Genomic DNA, 16,908 nt, shown 5'->3' with positions numbered 1-16,908 from the left:
GCGGCACCGGGCGAGCCCAGGCCTTGCTCTTCCTCCACAGCGCTGCTGTGTCCGGCTTGTCACCGTGGCTGGCATGTGCTGGAGTCCCGGGACTGCTCCTGAGGAGGGAAGAAAACCCGGTGTGTGAAATCACACCCGTTTCTGTACCATCAAACAGGCGGGCCTCAGGCTTGTTCATAAAAAAGTCTGCTCACCTTAGCAGAGAACAATACACAAATGTAATTCATCAGCGTTAAAAATCCACTGGCCAAAATTATTCCCACACAAATCCATTAATTCTTTCAGTCCACGTTTTATTTTGGCATTGAAGCTTTCTCAAAAAATAACTTTTGTGTTATTAGTGTTAGAAGCCATCATCAAAAAACGTTGTAGTCAGCTCAGTACTTGTGTAAACCCCTTCATCAACTATAATATAGAAACCCCTTCTTCACAATATGGAAATAAAAACTAATGTATATAAGATCACTTTACAACAAAATAAAGATCAGACACTACCTCCAGAAGTGAGGCACTTGCAGCATTTACAATAAAAAAAAGCAGGTCAGGCCAGCACTGACCATCCCTCACTCACTGTGCCCCTCTCATATTTAAATAGCTATGGCAGGTAACGCACATTTCCTGTCCTGTGATTTTTTAAAAAAAAACCCACACTTTTGATTATTTTTGATTAATTTTGATTCAGTGAACCAAAGTCCATAATCCTCCTACACTAAAGGATTGTCCGTATTGTCCTTTCTCAAGACAGGGAAGCTGATCCTAATCGTCTGCTTTTTAAAAGAAGAGAATCAATCTTTTGCAAGACATAGTTGGGAGTGAACCCGCAAAGAAGCTGCTGCATCCCTTTCTACCGCAGCAGCAAAGCTGCTTACTTTAGAGAGTGATCATAGGTGCTATTAGGGTTCCACGTACACGGTCACATGCTTTAGGATTTCATGTGGAAATTTATTTACAGCAATTCAGCACCACCTGCTGGCACTTTTTTTTTTTCTTAAAAGTAGTCTAGAAGGTGTGGTGGTTTGGTTTTTTAACAGGTATACTTTCTCAGGTGTCCTTTGAACAGTCAGAAATTTTTCTACATTAAATCTGACCCGCTGCAGACCATTTAGATAATATGGAGGAGGGATGTCACCTCAGAATTTGAACACTTAAATCTGCAAATGAAATCATGTAGATGAACATTATCTCCCCCCATCCTACAGCAAGGTAGTATTTTAGCTAGCAGCTCCACTAATTTCTCTATTTGGTTCATATAGCACCTAACACATGTATCAGCCTTAAAAGCTGACTACCAGCATTCCTGAGAGACTTTCAACCCCTACAACTCTCTTCTTCTCAACAACACCCAAACCCCAACTAGTTATTTTTTTCCTGGCATGCAGGTATTTCTCTGTCTCACCATCCTCCAGTCAAACACAGGCTGCCATTCCCTGCAATTACTCCCTTCAATTTATGACTTTAACTGGCCAATTCCTTAGCTACTTCCACGGGGATTACAGTTTTCAAAGGACTTTTCCAGCCAATGACAAGTATCCACTCAACCCCACTTTCCTTGCTTTAAATATCAATGATGACAAAGACTTCTGGCTTTTCGTCTTCACAGATCTGCATTGCCGAGTAAGTTATGGCTTTGACCTCTGTGCCCTAGAGAGAAAAAGACACAAACCCATGCATTTTCTAAACGACATCCCTTGTAGCAGTTCATGATAATACACAGTATTCATCCCCTTCTACAAATGCTATCCAGTTTAATGGTTTTTCTCCCCAGAAAGCTGTATTTGCCCCAACGAATAAGAAAGTCGGGATACTAATGGCAAGGCCTTGGCCAGGCCAAACAGCCAGTAACTCTTCCCTTATTTCATTGCCTCTTGAATACTACAAATTCCTCCGCTTACCTCTGACAAACATCAACATTTGCTATGCTAATGCTGACACAGCTAAAGAGCTGGCAGGGAGATAAGGATTTGCTTCTAGCAATTCTTTAGGGAAAAAAAAAAAAGAAAAAAAATGACTAAGCAAGAAGCTTAGTAATAGTGTGAAAACCAAATCCATCCACTCATTCTGAATACAGATTGGTTTACCATGTTATCGGCATCACAAAAAGGAAGCCAGCTGTTGAGTTTTGCTAGTGCTGAGGAAGCACCAGATGCTCACGACAACGGTTTTAGGAACACAGTCACAAAAAACAGGCAGAAAGTGAGATGTGAAGTTTAGTGCCTGTGATACCATTCAGACATATTTATCTCTTGAGAACTTACGAGACCTGATTTAAAAGACACTGCCCCTCCCCATCCTACCCCATCTATAAATGTAGATGATATCCAGATGAACCACTGCATACCTGGGGGTGTTTGGGTAAAGAGAACTCTTCTCCCCACCTTTGAAGGCAAAAAGAAGAGAGGTGGTTGGAATTTTGGTAATATTTACCAAATGTTATGACTAGCTTCATTGATGAACATAGGACAGTGAGATTTTCATTTAAAGCCTCAAAAGAAGAAAAAAAAGAAGCCTACAATCCACTTTTTAGAAAGCATCAGTGAACTCCAGCCCATCACGGTCTTGCAGGGTGGTTACAAGTGCGTTTTCAGTAAAGACATTAATTACCCAACTGATCGTTTAAACTCACCCAATTGATCTTATTTTGAATTGCATTCGGTCAATGTAAAGCACTTTCACCTCCTGCAGAGAAAGCAAGAGCAGAAATATATGTCAGTAACATCTTCCACCTTCAGGCAGAAATTCTCAGTAGATCCCATTTACAAGGGATCTATATTCCACTGTTTAGATGGAATTTAAAACCAGAGAATCTGAGCAGCCTCAAAGAGATACACTGCCACCCGGAACACGACAGCAGCAAAGCTGCCCCTACTGCATAACAGCAGCTAGTAACTGGTGTTTGTGGTAACAAAGCTTAACAATTTGCTTCTCGAGCCTTTCTGCCCTGGAGAATTTTCAATTCTCCATACGTTGCGCTTAAGTGATCAGTTCTGTCCCTTTTTTTCCCTAAAGTAACATTGCATTCAGAGCTGGTATTACCAGAGAATAGCCTTGACCTCCAAATGGAAAAAGATCAAACCAGAACACTTACCCTGGGTATAAAGAACTCATTAGCACTGAATTTATAGAGCCACTCATCCAAGAAGTGGAAGAGAAGAGACAACATGTCATGTCCTGCATGGTTGAAGCAGAGAAGATAGTCAGCTGATTGTCTCAGCAAGAACACCCAAACGTTTTCAAGAGCATGTCAGATGTACAGCTTCTGCACTATCAGAAGATTCAGATTAGTGATGCTTAATTAGATTTTAATTAACTGCAACAACACGACATGTAAAGATTCAGAATTTTAGTACCCTTCTCCCTCAGGGTTCACACAGTTCCAATGCAAAAAGTCACCGCAGCCTGACCTTCTGCCTCCACCTCTACTGTATCCACAGGTTCCACGGTCTCCGTATCGGTCATGTAGCCGAACATGGCCATAACGCACTGCTCAAATGCTTCTTCCAAGGTGTCTCCCCAGGCATGCAGCCTAAAAAGACATGGGAGAATTTACCGGTCCAAAATCACAAAAATAAAATCCCAAAGTAATACGCAGGTGAGAAATTAGAACACGAGAATTAATGCAGAGGAAGTGAATGAACAAAAATCTTGCTTTTCTGTTCTATGCATTTAGGCAGATTACAGAGATTTTCCTTCTTGTGGTTTGTGAGAAGAGTTTCTTGGGAGAATATGGAAAATAAATATTTTACTAGACAACAATAAAGTTCTTTCCTACTATGGCTAATTGATGTCTATAAAAGTGAATCACTCAGAAGAAATTTGGTTTAAAAGGAAGAGATGAAAAGGAGATTTCAGAAGACATTTCCAAGAGTCTTAATCAGAAGCATCATAGGACTATGACATTAGAAAAGAAACCAAATGTGATTCTATGCTCTCCCAAGAGCAGAAAAAATTTGCCATCAAAAAACCTGGTGTGTGACATTTCATAGTTCCATAAGGTGTAAATCTGCAACCAGCCTTCAACAGTCACTCCAGACTTAAAGCAGCGTAAGAAACAATCGATTTGTCATATTGAGGAGTCCCAGCTGCCCATACTTACTGCACATCTGCTGTGTGATCCAAATCTGAGGAGGGAGGAAAAAGAAAAGGCATGACATCACTAAACATATTAAAATAACATCAGATATTGTTGTTGTTGTAACAAGAACTTTCTGCATTAATTTTCAACATGAAACAGTAATAATCTATTTTGCAGTATATTAGAAAAAGCTGGCACAGGTGGAATCTTGGATTATTTCTGTCAAGCAGAAAACCCAGTGTTTAATGGAATTATGATGGTGCCCGGCATGTACAGCGCTGTATGCAAGGTAAGGCTGCTGTAACGCAACAGGCTTCTGCAAGTTAACTGCAATAAAAAGAAACTTCAACCAGGAGTAAAGAGTTTTTGCTGAAGTCTGCAGGACCGAAAATTATTCACGCAGAGAATGAGATTTGCAAATATTTCCAGCTCAGTGAAGAAATACAGCTGTCCACACCCAAAACCCACCCATTATGCAAAAAGAAGAAATAATTTTAAAAAAAAGTATGTAATACAAAGTAGAAGGGAATCTTCACTAATAGGGTAGGATTAACATCCCAAGCACGTATCAGGCTTTACATGAACATCATTTATGTTCATTCGGAGGAAGGAGAGAAGTGCACAATTATACCACGCTGGCAGAAACAGCGCTAACTTGAGATGTAAAATAAAAACCACACTGTGATCACTCTAACTGAAAGATTGTTCTGATGCTGTTTAGATCGTTCACACACTATTAATGGATTCTCAACAACAGTCTCTAAAGCAAACAAATTCCAGTGGATGTAAAAGAAGAATAAAATCTCTTCCAGTTACGGAAACAGCATGACTATTGTAGTATGTCACCATATTTCTGCACTGCTATCACATCAAGATCTGAACACATCCTAAAAATATGTATTCTAACAGAGTAATAAACACTGTCCTTCCAGACAGACACCGCTGAACCAGAAAGCTGTCAGACACTGAACGGTCTCCTGTGAGCACCTTAAGCTAGCCTTTGGGCTGCCACCCACTTGCCTGACATGTTCTTAGAAGACATTCCAGGGGTGGGGAAAGGAAGAGATAATGATCTCTAAGTAGTACATGTAGGAGGAAAAACACCACACAGAAGACCAACACACTGTTGAATGTCTCTTCCTATATGAGAGAGGTAGAAAAATGTACTGCCTGCCTAAGAAACAGCTTGAAAGGGGAAAGCTTTCAAGGTGAGACTTAACTATTTCTATCATGATTTCTTTAGCACCCGTAACAAGAAAGGCATTTATCTGTGATAAAGAAAACGGTAGAGATCTCATCTCTATTAATTGTACTACAGATGCATCCCAGAGTCTAAATACTGGCTTATTCAGAAACCCCACATGTGCCTAAAAAGCTGTTTTCCTTCCCCGCCCTCCCCCTCTCGACTGCACTGTCACACGTACGCCGCGCCGGGACAGCATTAAGAACACTCACATTCGTATTTCTTACTGAGCGGTGGGTACTTGGCTTTGATCGCCTTCTGCTCCTCCGTCAGGTTGTAGTCCCTCTCATCGGCTGCCATCGCTGCTGGGCTCGAGCAACACTCGCTCACTTCCGGGTGGTAGGAAACATGGCCACCTCCGCCAGCGCTTCAGCCCGGCCAGGCCTCCCCGGTGGTGCTGACAAGGGAGAGCTGCCCCTCCGTTCAGTTTTTCGCTTGACGGCAGTTTGGTAACACTCGTAGACAGGCTCAGGTGTTCAAACCGAGATACTAAACGCATGTCATTTAAGTTTATCTGCTAGCAAAACTGTCACTGGGAGCTGGGGGAAGTTCAGAGGTCAATCCCACACCACTTGCCTCGCTAACTGATACGAGTTATGTTCAGCCACTGAAGCCAAGGGATTACACTCCCTACAGAAAGCGGGGACTTTGGCCTTTTCTGGGAAGAACTGTGTTTCTTCCTCCTTCCTGTGTACCACAGCAAGCATTTCATTCATCCTCAAATAACGAAATACAGTAATAATAAAACCAGCTGTAAAATGAATTTAACTTTCATGCTTCAGGTAACTTCTACTGAATTTTACAGCACAGGGTGCTCAGCCCACTGGTACATTACACAGCAAGTGGAAATAGGCATTGCCTCCAAACCCCTACACGTGACCTTACACATGATTTTTCTTTATGAAAAAAGTCTAGTTTTCTCTTAGAACAGGGCTTGTATTTAAGCCCTCAAACCTAGAAGCCCATGCATGGCAAATATGACTGTCACACAAGTGCAGGGGTTTCCCTATGTTCCTTTTCTTGCAGAATATGTTTTTTTTTTTAATGAAAAAAACCCAACCAAACAATGAACTGTATTAAATCCCCATTTAAGTCTATTCTCAAACCAGATCTTAGTCGTTGCTGTTTCATGCAAGCTTTCATTTGTAAATCTAACAGACACAAATTAAAGAACCTGATTAACTTCAAGCTAATTAATTCTCCTCAGACGAGACCTCCCCAGATTTCCAGATATAACAAGTCTCTTTGTGCATTGTAAGATTTATCCACATCTAAGCCCAAGACTTCCCCAAATAATGCAAATGGTAGATATATAGATAGCACATAACATCATCAAGACTACTTTTAAACAGGAGTGGTTCCTAGGCCAAGGCTTAGAAACAAGGCTACACGGGATTTCCAGTTTCTATTTTCAGGCAAGTGTCTAGGTTGCAGTAAGAAATCTGAAACTGAGAAGCCAGCGCTCCTCTTAAGGAATAGACCCACATTTTGATTTTAAACCCATGAAGCCTCGACTGCGGGCAGTCAGATCTGCGACGGATCACACCAGGTTACCCACAGCAGGCGGGTCAGAACCAGCTACATACTATGATGGGCTACCTGTAAGGCTCCCTGCTGCACGGAATGAGGGAAAAAGGGAAGTTATTAGTGATTATAGACAATTAATAACCCAAGAGCAAGCTGAGGATACTCCGAAGGTTGCTGGGCAGCCCTGTGAGGGGGGAGCGCCAGGCCTCGGCCCCACACACGCACCACCAGTCCGGTCCGGTCCGATCCCGACACTCTCTGCCAACGCTTGCGCTGACCGGAGGAAACCGCAGCCACGGGCCTTCCCGCTCCTAAACCGGGGCCTCACCCAAGAGCCGCCCCCAGCCGCGGCCGCCCTTCAGCGCGGGCCGCTGCCGCTTTAAGAGTGACCTTCTCCTCCGGAAAATGGCGGCTCCCAGGGGAGCTTCAGCAGCGCTCTCCTCCCCCTCCTTCTTCCCGGCCCCCCCTCCCACGTGACCGCCGAGCGCGCTCGCCTGCCCCGTGTCCCCGCCCCTTGCCTCTCGTCGATTGGCGGTCGCGGCCCGGCAGCGGGCGGCGATTGGCCGGCGTTGGCGCGCGAAGGGGTGCGCGGCGCCGGAGCGGCACGCAGCGGGGGCAGGAAACAATAGAGCCGCGGCCGGAGGGGTCCGAGCAGGGAGCGGAGCAACCGGCCGCCCGCCTCGTCCAGCCCAGCCCGCCCCGCCTCGCCTCGCTCCCCGCAGCCGCCCCGCTCCTCCGCCCTGCCATGGCGGACAAGGAAGGTAGGGTTCGCGGCGTGGCGCGGTGTAGGCCCCACGGCGCGGCCTCCTCCGCTCCGGGCTCTGTGAGGCGCGGGGTAACCCTCACCGCAACGGCCGCCGGTCTGAGGGGAGCGGGGGCGGCTCCGCCAGGGGGCGCGCGGCGGTGGGGCCCGCCGGTCCCCGCGGGCAGGGCTCGTCGCCTCCCCTCACCCCGCGGGGGGAGGCCCGTGGCCCGACGCGTCGCCGCCTGGGACTCGGGGTGGGGGGTGGGGGGCTTGCGCGGGGCCGGGTCCCTCCGCCCGCTCCGCCCTCCTCCCCCCCGGCCCGTTCCTGTTTCGATCCCTTCGTTTCCGCGCCCGGAGGAGGGAGTTTGTACGTTGCGGTGTGGGCCGGGGTAGGTGGGGAGGGCCGCGGGAGCGCTGTGCCCGGGGAGGGGTGTGGGCAGCCGCCCGCCTAGCGCAGACAAAGAGATGTCACCGGCCACACTGCCGTGTTCCGCGGGTGCGCTCCCAAAGGCCCGGCCGCGCTCGTTCGCTTTCTCCGGCGGAGGAGGCTGGTGGCAGATGGTGTGAGAAAGTGAGAGAAACGAGGCGACAGAAGGAGCCTTGGAAAACTGGATTTTGGGAACTGGTAGTTCAAGGCTGCGCCTAGACCGCTCTGCCTGACAGAAGTTGCTGGAGCTCCCGCGTTTAAACGTCTTTACAATTATGGGGTTTGCCTCCACAATATTCTGTGCGCCAAGCTTTCAGAATTTTATTATGCTGCTTCTGCTGAGATGATGAAATTTGACATAGTTAATATTAATCCCCAGCCTTACATCCAGAAACAAGGATTAGCTTGTGCAACTGGGGGATTTTTAATCATCTAGCAACGACTCCAATAGGGCAGTTGTAACAGCAAACCAGGGTGTGATGGAGCTGGCTCGGTATTCAGTTGCCCACTCAGTGCTGTGCATGCGTTGTGAATATAAAGACTAATCGTATGCATTTTTCTAAAAAACCTTCAGCAGCCTTTGATGATGCGGTGGAAGAACGTGTGATCAATGAAGAGTATAAAATATGGAAAAAGAATACCCCTTTCCTATATGATTTGGTAATGACCCATGCTCTGGAATGGCCCAGCTTGACTGCTCAGTGGCTTCCTGATGTAACAAGGTAAACTGATCGTTTTGCCTCTTTTGTGTTTTGTTTTTGTTTTTAAAAGCAGAATAAATGGTAAATCTAGGGTTATTTTTTGTTAAGGTAAGACAGTATGTGATTACTAGCTGACCTAACTGCTTTTTGTACCCTTGCCTTGCCAACAGCAAGTTGAGGACTATGAACACTAGAGAGGTAATCAGTACAGATATTTTTAATTTGGGAAGATGTCTTCTATTACTGAGAAGTTACTTTCACACATTCAATTCCCATGTTTTTCTTCTTTCAGCTTCAGCGTCAATTTAATAAGCTTTAATAAGCCAAAACCTGCCTGAAAGTAGATCTAGATATAATTTCTGTGTAACCACCACTTTGTCCTAAGCTTCCATAACACCGTTGTGCTTGCAGTGAATGTTCATCCCCCTCAGAGTTGTACTTGGGAGGAGCTGCTAAGGTCCCTTAAAGAAGGGCATAGGAGCGGCGGTCTGTCAGGGCGTTGCGCTGTGAGGATTTTAGGTTGAGATCTTGAGTTACAATAAGAGCCTTCCTCTGGAGGAAGCGAGTTTGGTGTTGGAGCAGGAGAGCAACAATCACTTCAAAGAGCGTTGTTAGCGTTAGAAGCTGTCATTAAAACGTGTTGTAATCCTCTCGGTGCTTGTGTGAAGCCCTTCTTTTGTTTCTCATGTAACTCCCTTCTCTTGCAGACCCGAAGGCAAAGATTTCAGTATTCACCGGTTAGTCCTGGGGACCCACACTTCAGATGAACAAAATCATCTTGTGATAGCGAGCGTGCAGTTGCCTAACGATGATGCACAGTTTGATGCTTCGCACTACGATAGCGAGAAAGGAGGTAAGGGACCAAAGAAGTGCACCAAGGGGAGCTTGAACCGTTTTTTCCCCTTCCCTTCTGAAAAGAATATTTGTCTTTCCTTAAAGTTCAGATGTTACTTCTGAACTAATTGATTTATTTCGAAGTGGTACCCTTACTTAAGAGACAGATACTGTGTTTTTCGAATGTACATGATCTCTTAATAATATAATGATGAAAAGAGAAGGTGGCAGGCTTCTTGCAAAAGTACGTGTGTGGGGGGGAAGCCTCACCTCTCCCTGTTTCTCATCAGGAATTGGCACCGAATTTCATGGAGTGCTGCTTATTGGTATTTTTATTATCACTTTTGCGTTACATAAGCCCTTCCAGTGAGGAAGTCATTCATGTAAAAGAATAGTTGGTTTCAGAGGAGTGTAACGTTTCAAGTGTTCTTCTCTTGTCTGATTTCTGCTGCCTGATAGTTGTGCCAGCCCCTCTTGGATAAAAAGATAATTGTGTTTGGTTTGGTATATCAGACTTGAATTCGATGCTTTCTGTAATCTTAGTTGGCTGTCAGCATTGCTGCAAGTTGGACATTTCTCATTTTTACTTGGTTGAATCAGTCTTTCTACCTGGTGAAAGTCCTTAATGATCCAACGTTTGCTCTTCGTTCTGCCGGAAGCCTGGATTGTGCAATTAGTATTTTGATCTTTGAGCTTCTAAGTGTTATTCACAAACACAATACTGTCTAATAAATACTTTGTTTCTATTCTGTTTTAGTATTTCTCAAAAATATACTACTCCAATTTAAAAACAAAGCAAACAAACTCCTCTCTTGTCAGAGCGGTGCTGTGCAGTTTTGTAAAACACTTAAATTACAGTGACTTTACTTGTAAAGATAAGGTAGCTTTAGCCAGTTTAGATTACAGTTCCATGTCTTAAACGTGGTGCAGCAGTTTGTTTTTACCAGAACTTTGTCTATTCTGTAATGCTGAATTTCTTCGTTATATTTGAAAGTGCAGTTACAGCACATCTGTTTCAAATGTACAACACGTCTTCATTAGAGAAGAGTTTTAGATATGATAAATTTGAGGCTTGTGTTGTTAAATCTGAAATAGTAAAATTTTTTTGGAAGAAATGGTCTTTAACTTAGCCAAAGTCCTGGTATTTTGATACAAATACAGATGTTTAAAACAACATGCCATTTGAAAACTGGGTTCTTTCAGTTGTTCTTGTGACTGTCTTTGAAAATAAGTGCTTGGTAGTACCAGTAATTGAGTCTGCCTCTTTGTGTCTTGATCTGAAACTGGCTTATTATTTAAGACTACTGAATTCTTATTTCCAGAGTTTGGAGGCTTTGGGTCAGTTAGTGGAAAAATTGAAATTGAAATCAAGATAAATCACGAGGGAGAAGTGAACAGAGCACGTTACATGCCACAGAACCCGTGTATCATCGCTACGAAGACTCCATCCAGTGATGTCCTTGTCTTTGATTACACCAAACACCCTTCTAAACCAGGTGGCTACTGCTTTGTTATGTCTGTGCTTCAGAGGTTGGCCAGCCTTTCCTTAAGAAAGGGTTGATGTAGTGAAAAAGAGGTTAAAAAGTTTTGTGGATTGCATATAATCTGTGATTTTAGGGGAAAGTAGGTGTTTAGTATAAAAGGGTATTTTATATGGAGCTTAACCATACATATCCAATATGTACCAATAGGAAGATATGCTTTTTTTTTTCCTTTTGGTGTTCTACCGCATGTTTTGTCTTGTCAGTGTATGTGTTGGTATTTGGAATGGTGGAAGGTGGCTTTTTGGAAACGGTATGATTTGCTGGGTAGCTGAGCTGTTACCCTGTAAGGATATTAACAGTCATTTACTGCTGAACTCCTCAAGATTGTATAGGGTAGCTGCTTCTGCCACTTGGGAGGATCAGAAGTGCATTTCTCACTTTCAAAGTGCAGTTGGAGATGATAAGAGAAAGAAAAATACTGCACCAGTAGAGCGTTTAGGAAGAGTTTTTGAAGCGGTAACTGAGATAAGCTGCTGTTCCTCCATCCAGCTAGACCAGGTGACTCATGCCAGAGCTTGGAGGTGGCTTCTGGGCTCCTTTGACTCTTCAGCCGGTCCTGTAGCAGTAATTTGGAATGGACTGCTGCTCGGCCATCAGCCAAAAAAAAAAAAAGGCAGCTTGGGAAAAAATCTGCAATGTGCTTTTATTAAGCTAAGATGACAAACTGCTCTGTGTTGTCTCGGGGCATTCTGTTTTAATGAGGTGATTCTTCAGTTGGGGAAAATGCTCAGAAGGGTAAGAGAGGGTGAAAATGTCAAAGCAAAGTTTAGTAAAGCACAGTAAAACTCAAGGCCAGGTATTCCAAGATGTGCTGGAAATGGTAGCAGGCACTAGAGTTCTTATGCCGCCTCTTTACAGACCCTTCTGGAGAGTGTAACCCTGATCTGCGTCTTCGTGGACACCAGAAGGAAGGTTATGGGCTGTCATGGAACCCGAACCTGAGTGGGCATTTGCTTAGTGCTTCTGATGATCATGTGAGTACTTTAAAGACAGCTGGGGTACAGTCTGCACTTTGTGTCCCCTGGCAATGGTCAAAATGTGGTGGTGGTTGGTGGTTTTTTGAGGGAGAGGAGGTGGGGGAGGTAAAGAGAGTGTCTGTCTAAAGATGCCATTTTTAAAAATTCTTATTTTTTTGAAGACCATTTGCTTGTGGGATATTAGTGCTGTTCCAAAAGAAGGCAAAGTGGTGGATGCAAAGACCATCTTCACAGGGCATACAGCAGTAGTGGAAGATGTATCTTGGCACCTGCTCCATGAATCTCTTTTTGGATCCGTTGCTGATGATCAGAAGCTCATGATGTAAGTGGGGTAATGTCTTCAGGAACGGAGTGCTTCTGGCGCTCTTGCTCCTTAGCCCCTCAGTAAAATGGGATCTAAACCTTTGTTTCAATTCCATGTTTTCCCCTTGCAGTTGGGATACTCGGTCAAACAACACCTCCAAACCTAGTCATTCAGTGGATGCTCACACAGCTGAAGTCAACTGCCTCTCTTTCAATCCTTACAGTGAGTTTATCCTGGCTACGGGATCAGCTGATAAGGTACGTCGACCTTCGACTTGCAACATAGTTGTTCAGTTTCTGATGTGTAAATCTGGATGCATATATTCGTTACTTCAAAAAAAAAATGTTGTTGTGTGGGTTTTTTGTTTTGTTTTGTTTTTCCTAGACTGTTGCTCTATGGGACTTGAGGAACCTAAAACTGAAGTTGCACTCCTTTGAATCACATAAAGATGAAATATTTCAGGTATAACAAAATGTCTTTATGTTTTGTGCACATAAACTTAATCCTACTTAGCTGTCTGGAAAAAATGAGAAACATTCTTTTCCACTCCACATTTTTATTAAATGTACCTGCACTTAAAAACTCGTATATTCCCTTCTCTCATCTGCTTATAATTTTCTGGCTTGTTGTTGGGGAGCTGTAGAGTGCTCTGTGTAGGGTAGAGCTCCAATGCAGGTGAGAGCGTCCAGAAAGCCGGGGCAGAACGTAACAAGGAAATAGCCGAGAGCTTTAACCACAACAGAGGGGTGAAATGCTAGAAGTGCAGAGTACAAGTAAATTATTCATGGCAGCAGATTGAAGCGGGGAGGCATGATGAAATGGCTGGAGTGTTTTCATCGTCTCAGCTTGGTCCTGCAGGAAGGCTTTAGCCAGGACCCGTTAAAGGGATCACTGGAACATCCTGTGACACCAAACAATTGCTAATTTTGCTGGTGTAAATATAGAACGTTAACATGGGTAGCATGTGCTTAGCAGATACAATATTTCCATCTCCAACTCATGCTTTACTCAGCAGAAAAATATGTAGAGATTTTTTTGTAGAAGGATTACTAGTTAAGACCATAGTTACCTCTAAATAAAATTACACACGGAATCTTGAAATGTCAGGTTAGCGTGCAGAATTATGTGTTCCTTTCTAATCCTGTGATCCTATTAAGTAGTATGTTTTGGAGAGATTTATCTCCAGCAGAAGTAGTAAATTAAGCTTAATTACAGTGATGTCTTTTCATGTGTAAACCATACCTACTACTTAAGGAATCTGTAGTTTATATTTGTACAATCCTTATTAAGGTAGGGAGCAGCCAATGTCCTTGAGAGCTGTTTGCTTTTCATAACACACCGTCTTTGTTAGAGGAAAGGTTACACACGGTACCTTTTTGGTTCTCAAATGCCTTGTTAGTGTGTGAATGTTCACAAACCTCCCTCCTGTCTTTGTTGTTATTGGGCATACCCATATTTCAAGTTGTTATCAACTGGAATTCTCACAGAGCTTTCATGATACAGAAAGTGGTGTTTGTTGGGAATGTCTGTCACGTTACAGCTTCTTAAAACTAACTTGCTTTCTGAATTCATCCTTGTCTGTAGGTTCAGTGGTCTCCCCATAATGAAACTATACTGGCCTCCAGTGGCACTGACCGCAGGCTAAATGTTTGGGACTTGAGGTAAATGCCAAATTAGTCACGTTGTCCTGACAAAATACCGTTGACAAATTGCATCACACTTCACAAAACCAACCAACCAACCCCCCACCTTTTCATTTTTTCCTCCTTTTTTTACAGTAAAATTGGGGAAGAGCAATCCCCTGAAGATGCTGAGGATGGTCCCCCAGAGCTGTTGGTAAGTCGTTTGACTCTCGTTGATTGTTTTGACCTATTATTCATCTCTCTGATGTTGATTTGAAAACATTCCCCTTTTTCTTTCCCCAATACTAGTTTATTCATGGTGGTCATACTGCAAAGATATCTGATTTCTCCTGGAATCCCAATGAACCCTGGGTAATTTGTTCTGTATCAGAAGATAATATCATGCAAGTCTGGCAAATGGTAAGTTGTTTGGGAAGGTGCAGGAAGTGGCAGCTGGGACACGGTGTTGAGCTGCCTGGGTTACAGCGTTCCTGGTTCTGTTTGCAGCTCTCAGAATTACTCACTTTGTAGCTCTGCTTAAATCTCAGAGGGACAGTGAAATCCACTGTAGGTCTGGTCGAAACAATGGCTTACAAATACTCATAAGCTGTTTTGGGTTTCTCATGATTTAAAAAAACCCAAACAACTCTACTGGTGCAGAAGCACATTTTTCCCATCTGCGTTTGAATGAAAACTGTGTGTGCGAAGCAAAGATAAAATTGAGGTTTCTGTTTGTTGTTTTAAAGAATGAAATGTCTGCAAATGATAGAAATGTGCTTCTGAAGGTGGAGAGGGGTGGTGGTGAACAGGACAAGTTTGCTGGCCCTAAATTACCAGCTGTTGAAGGTTTTGGAAAGCAATCTTACATTATTTGAATAACCTTTGACAAGACCATACTCCTAAGTGTTGTTTATCTATAAATGGGTTTGCAGGGGCTTTGTTCTTAGCAGCCTTCCATACAGTTCCTTTGGAAAGTGCTGCTGCAAAGCAGGGGATCTACTAAATGTGTACAAAATAGTCTGTTAATTGAAGTAAGTCCCGCAGCAGTCTCTACTTCAGCAAGGCAGAATACCGTACGGTAACTCACAGGGTACTTCTGCCATGTTTTGGAGACGTGGCCCTTACGAAAGAGGCTGTTTGCGTTGCTGCTTTAGCGTTAAATGGTCTTGAGGGGTCGGGGATGGGCAATATGTATCTGCAGATGGAAAACTGCCAGAACTTTGAAGGGTCCTAGCAGATGGAACCCTGTTCAGTTTTGTAGTAAGTGCTTCTTCAGTTCCTCCATCTCTCTTGCAGGCGGAGAACATCTATAACGATGAAGACCCTGAAGGAAGTGTGGATCCAGAAGGTCAAGGATCCTAGATGACACCCTCTTCCCGTTTTTAGTCTTTTTCCTTCTCTTCCCTCTCAACCCTGATATTGACTTAACACTGGTTTTGAGACACACGTAGACTTTGTGTTCAGCCATCCTTCTGTAGATACCATCAACAGGCTTTTTAGCCCAGACAGTGAGTACTCCCAAAAAAAAAGGGCTTAGCCCAGCTCAGCTGGTACCATGCTGTAGCTCCTTGGCCAGACTCCCTACAGCAACCTCTTGCCTATAGGGCTGGCTATCCTGTTTTACCTGCCTCCATCACACTGAGCAAACTGGGTTTTGTTGGGTTTTTCTTCTTCTGCCTTTAGCTTGCTACAGCTGTGGGCTTTTGCCTAATTTAAAGTTAAATGGGTAGAGCTGCCGGAGTGTGCTTGAGCCAATGGAGAGGATACGAGTGTTAATCCACTGGCAGCTCAGACATGGAGTGTGGAAGGTCTTGTTCTCTTAAGCACAACTCGGCAGTCTTGGGATTCCTTTTAGTTAACCTGTACCTTGTGGATTTTTCTGCCTCCTTTTACAGATACAAAACAGACTTGCAGGTTCTGACTTGAACTGAATGAAATTTCTTTCTATAGTTTTTGTCTCTACAGGTAATTCTGGGTTTTCCATTCCTTCCTTCCTTCCTTTCCCTCTTCTCCCATCTGCTGGGCGACAGCGGTTTGGGTTCGTTAGCTATTCCTGCAGCGCATTGTTCACCTTCCATGTATTTTGCTCTATTGTGTGTTTCTTGAGCTGTGTTTTCACATATATTTCTTTCCTTTCTGTGAAATGGTTTTTAAAACTTGGGGCCACCAAGTTGTAAAGGTGTATGTTTTTACCAACTGATGTACCACAGATGGCATGCCCGGTAACCTAAAACAGCATTGGTAGCTGGTATCTGTAAAGCAAATTAAATGTGGATGAACTACTTTTTTTAGGAGTTAGTCCTTGACCACTAGTTCCTGCACATCTTCCACTAGGGTGTCCTGTTCCACCAGCAACCCGTTACTCTCCATGCTCCTCATGACTAACTGCGTGTAAGTGCTTCAGATGGAATAAATTTTTTCTACGTAGACGCTGTGTAGCTTTGTGATCTCCGTGCTGGTGTTCTCCTTCGGCGTTAGCTGCTTGGTGGGGAGTGAGGTGTCCCTCTTCGGAAAGCGAGGGCGTAGTCTCCACCACTGGCTGCCCTATGGGACAGGTGCTGGTATAGGTGTTCCTCAGTTTGTAACACGTGGATGCTTCTCCCCCTCTTGTTTCTGCTGCTTTCTCTGTGAAATGGGTACTTAAGATCCCCAAGCAGTCAAGATTGCACTGAAGCGTGCCTTCCACCTGCAGCGTGCTGCTGTCGGGATTTTGGGGCTGCCTGTAGCCCTTGCCACAGAACTATTTTTTTTTTTTTTTATGTTAATCTGCGGCATGAATAGTTGGATACCTTACAAGTCCCTTGGTTTGACACAAAGGCCTTGTTATTTTCTCATTGAGACACAGCTTTGAGAATTAAAAGGATCCTTAAACTCTGACGTTTATTTTCAGTGTGAGACTGTATATAAAGTGG

The 16,908-nt window shown here is 44.0% G+C and overlaps 2 protein-coding genes across 7 annotated transcripts; one reads left to right on the top strand and one right to left on the bottom strand.

Annotated features, from left to right (window-relative positions):
• Positions 1–272: 272 nt before the first annotated feature.
• Positions 273–7,193, bottom strand: TSLIG1 (tRNA splicing ligase complex subunit 1). Of its 5 annotated transcripts, XM_009946084.2 has the most exons (7): positions 5,528–7,193; positions 4,094–4,118; positions 3,402–3,523; positions 3,086–3,168; positions 2,624–2,676; positions 2,339–2,375; positions 273–1,641 (listed from the first exon to the last, which is right to left on the bottom strand). In XM_009946084.2, exons 1-7 carry the CDS (start codon positions 5,613–5,615, stop codon positions 1,555–1,557), a joined length of 495 nt encoding a protein of 164 aa, XP_009944386.1. In that variant the 5' UTR covers positions 5,616–7,193; the 3' UTR covers positions 273–1,554. The 5 variants fall into 5 exon arrangements, with proteins under 5 accessions (XP_009944386.1, XP_086336444.1, XP_086336445.1 ...); XM_086480318.1 differs by lacking the exon at positions 4,094–4,118 and having other exon boundaries at positions 5,524–5,677; XM_086480319.1 differs by lacking the exons at positions 2,339–2,375; positions 2,624–2,676 and having other exon boundaries at positions 5,528–5,677.
• A 367-nt stretch (positions 7,194–7,560) lies between these two features.
• On the top strand, positions 7,561–16,425 carry RBBP4 (RB binding protein 4, chromatin remodeling factor). Of its 2 annotated transcripts, none has more exons than XM_086480554.1 (12): positions 7,561–7,603; positions 8,592–8,736; positions 9,423–9,568; positions 10,872–11,045; positions 11,952–12,067; positions 12,232–12,392; positions 12,505–12,631; positions 12,759–12,836; positions 13,959–14,035; positions 14,153–14,210; positions 14,306–14,416; positions 15,293–16,425. In XM_086480554.1, the coding sequence occupies exons 1-12, from the start codon at positions 7,588–7,590 to the stop codon at positions 15,356–15,358; spliced, it is 1,275 nt and encodes a 424-aa protein (XP_086336680.1). In that variant the 5' UTR covers positions 7,561–7,587; the 3' UTR covers positions 15,359–16,425. The 2 variants fall into 2 exon arrangements, with proteins under 2 accessions (XP_086336680.1, XP_086336679.1); XM_086480553.1 differs by having other exon boundaries at positions 8,589–8,736.
• The last annotated feature ends 483 nt before the right edge of the window (positions 16,426–16,908 follow it).

This window comes from Leptosomus discolor, chromosome Z (assembly GCF_034619465.1).
Source record: "Leptosomus discolor isolate bLepDis1 chromosome Z, bLepDis1.hap2, whole genome shotgun sequence".
Classification (NCBI taxonomy): Eukaryota; Metazoa; Chordata; class Aves; order Leptosomiformes; family Leptosomidae; genus Leptosomus; species Leptosomus discolor.
This window is presented reverse-complemented; position numbering and strand designations above follow the sequence as displayed.

Coding starts and splice junctions, on each gene's coding strand:
- TSLIG1 (XM_009946084.2), bottom strand. CDS start 5,615: ATGGCAGCCGATGAGAGGGACTACAACCTGACGGAGGAGCAGAAGGCG. Junction 4,119..5,527: donor GCTCAGTAAGAAATACGAAT/GTGAGTGTTCTT, acceptor CTCCCTCCTCAG/ATTTGGATCACACAGCAGAT. Junction 2,376..2,623: donor TTCAAAATAAGATCAATTGG/GTGAGTTTAAAC, acceptor TTGCCTTCAAAG/GTGGGGAGAAGAGTTCTCTT.
- RBBP4 (XM_086480553.1), top strand. Junction 8,737..9,422: donor TGGCTTCCTGATGTAACAAG/GTAAACTGATCG, acceptor CTTCTCTTGCAG/ACCCGAAGGCAAAGATTTCA. Junction 12,837..13,958: donor ATAAAGATGAAATATTTCAG/GTATAACAAAAT, acceptor CCTTGTCTGTAG/GTTCAGTGGTCTCCCCATAA.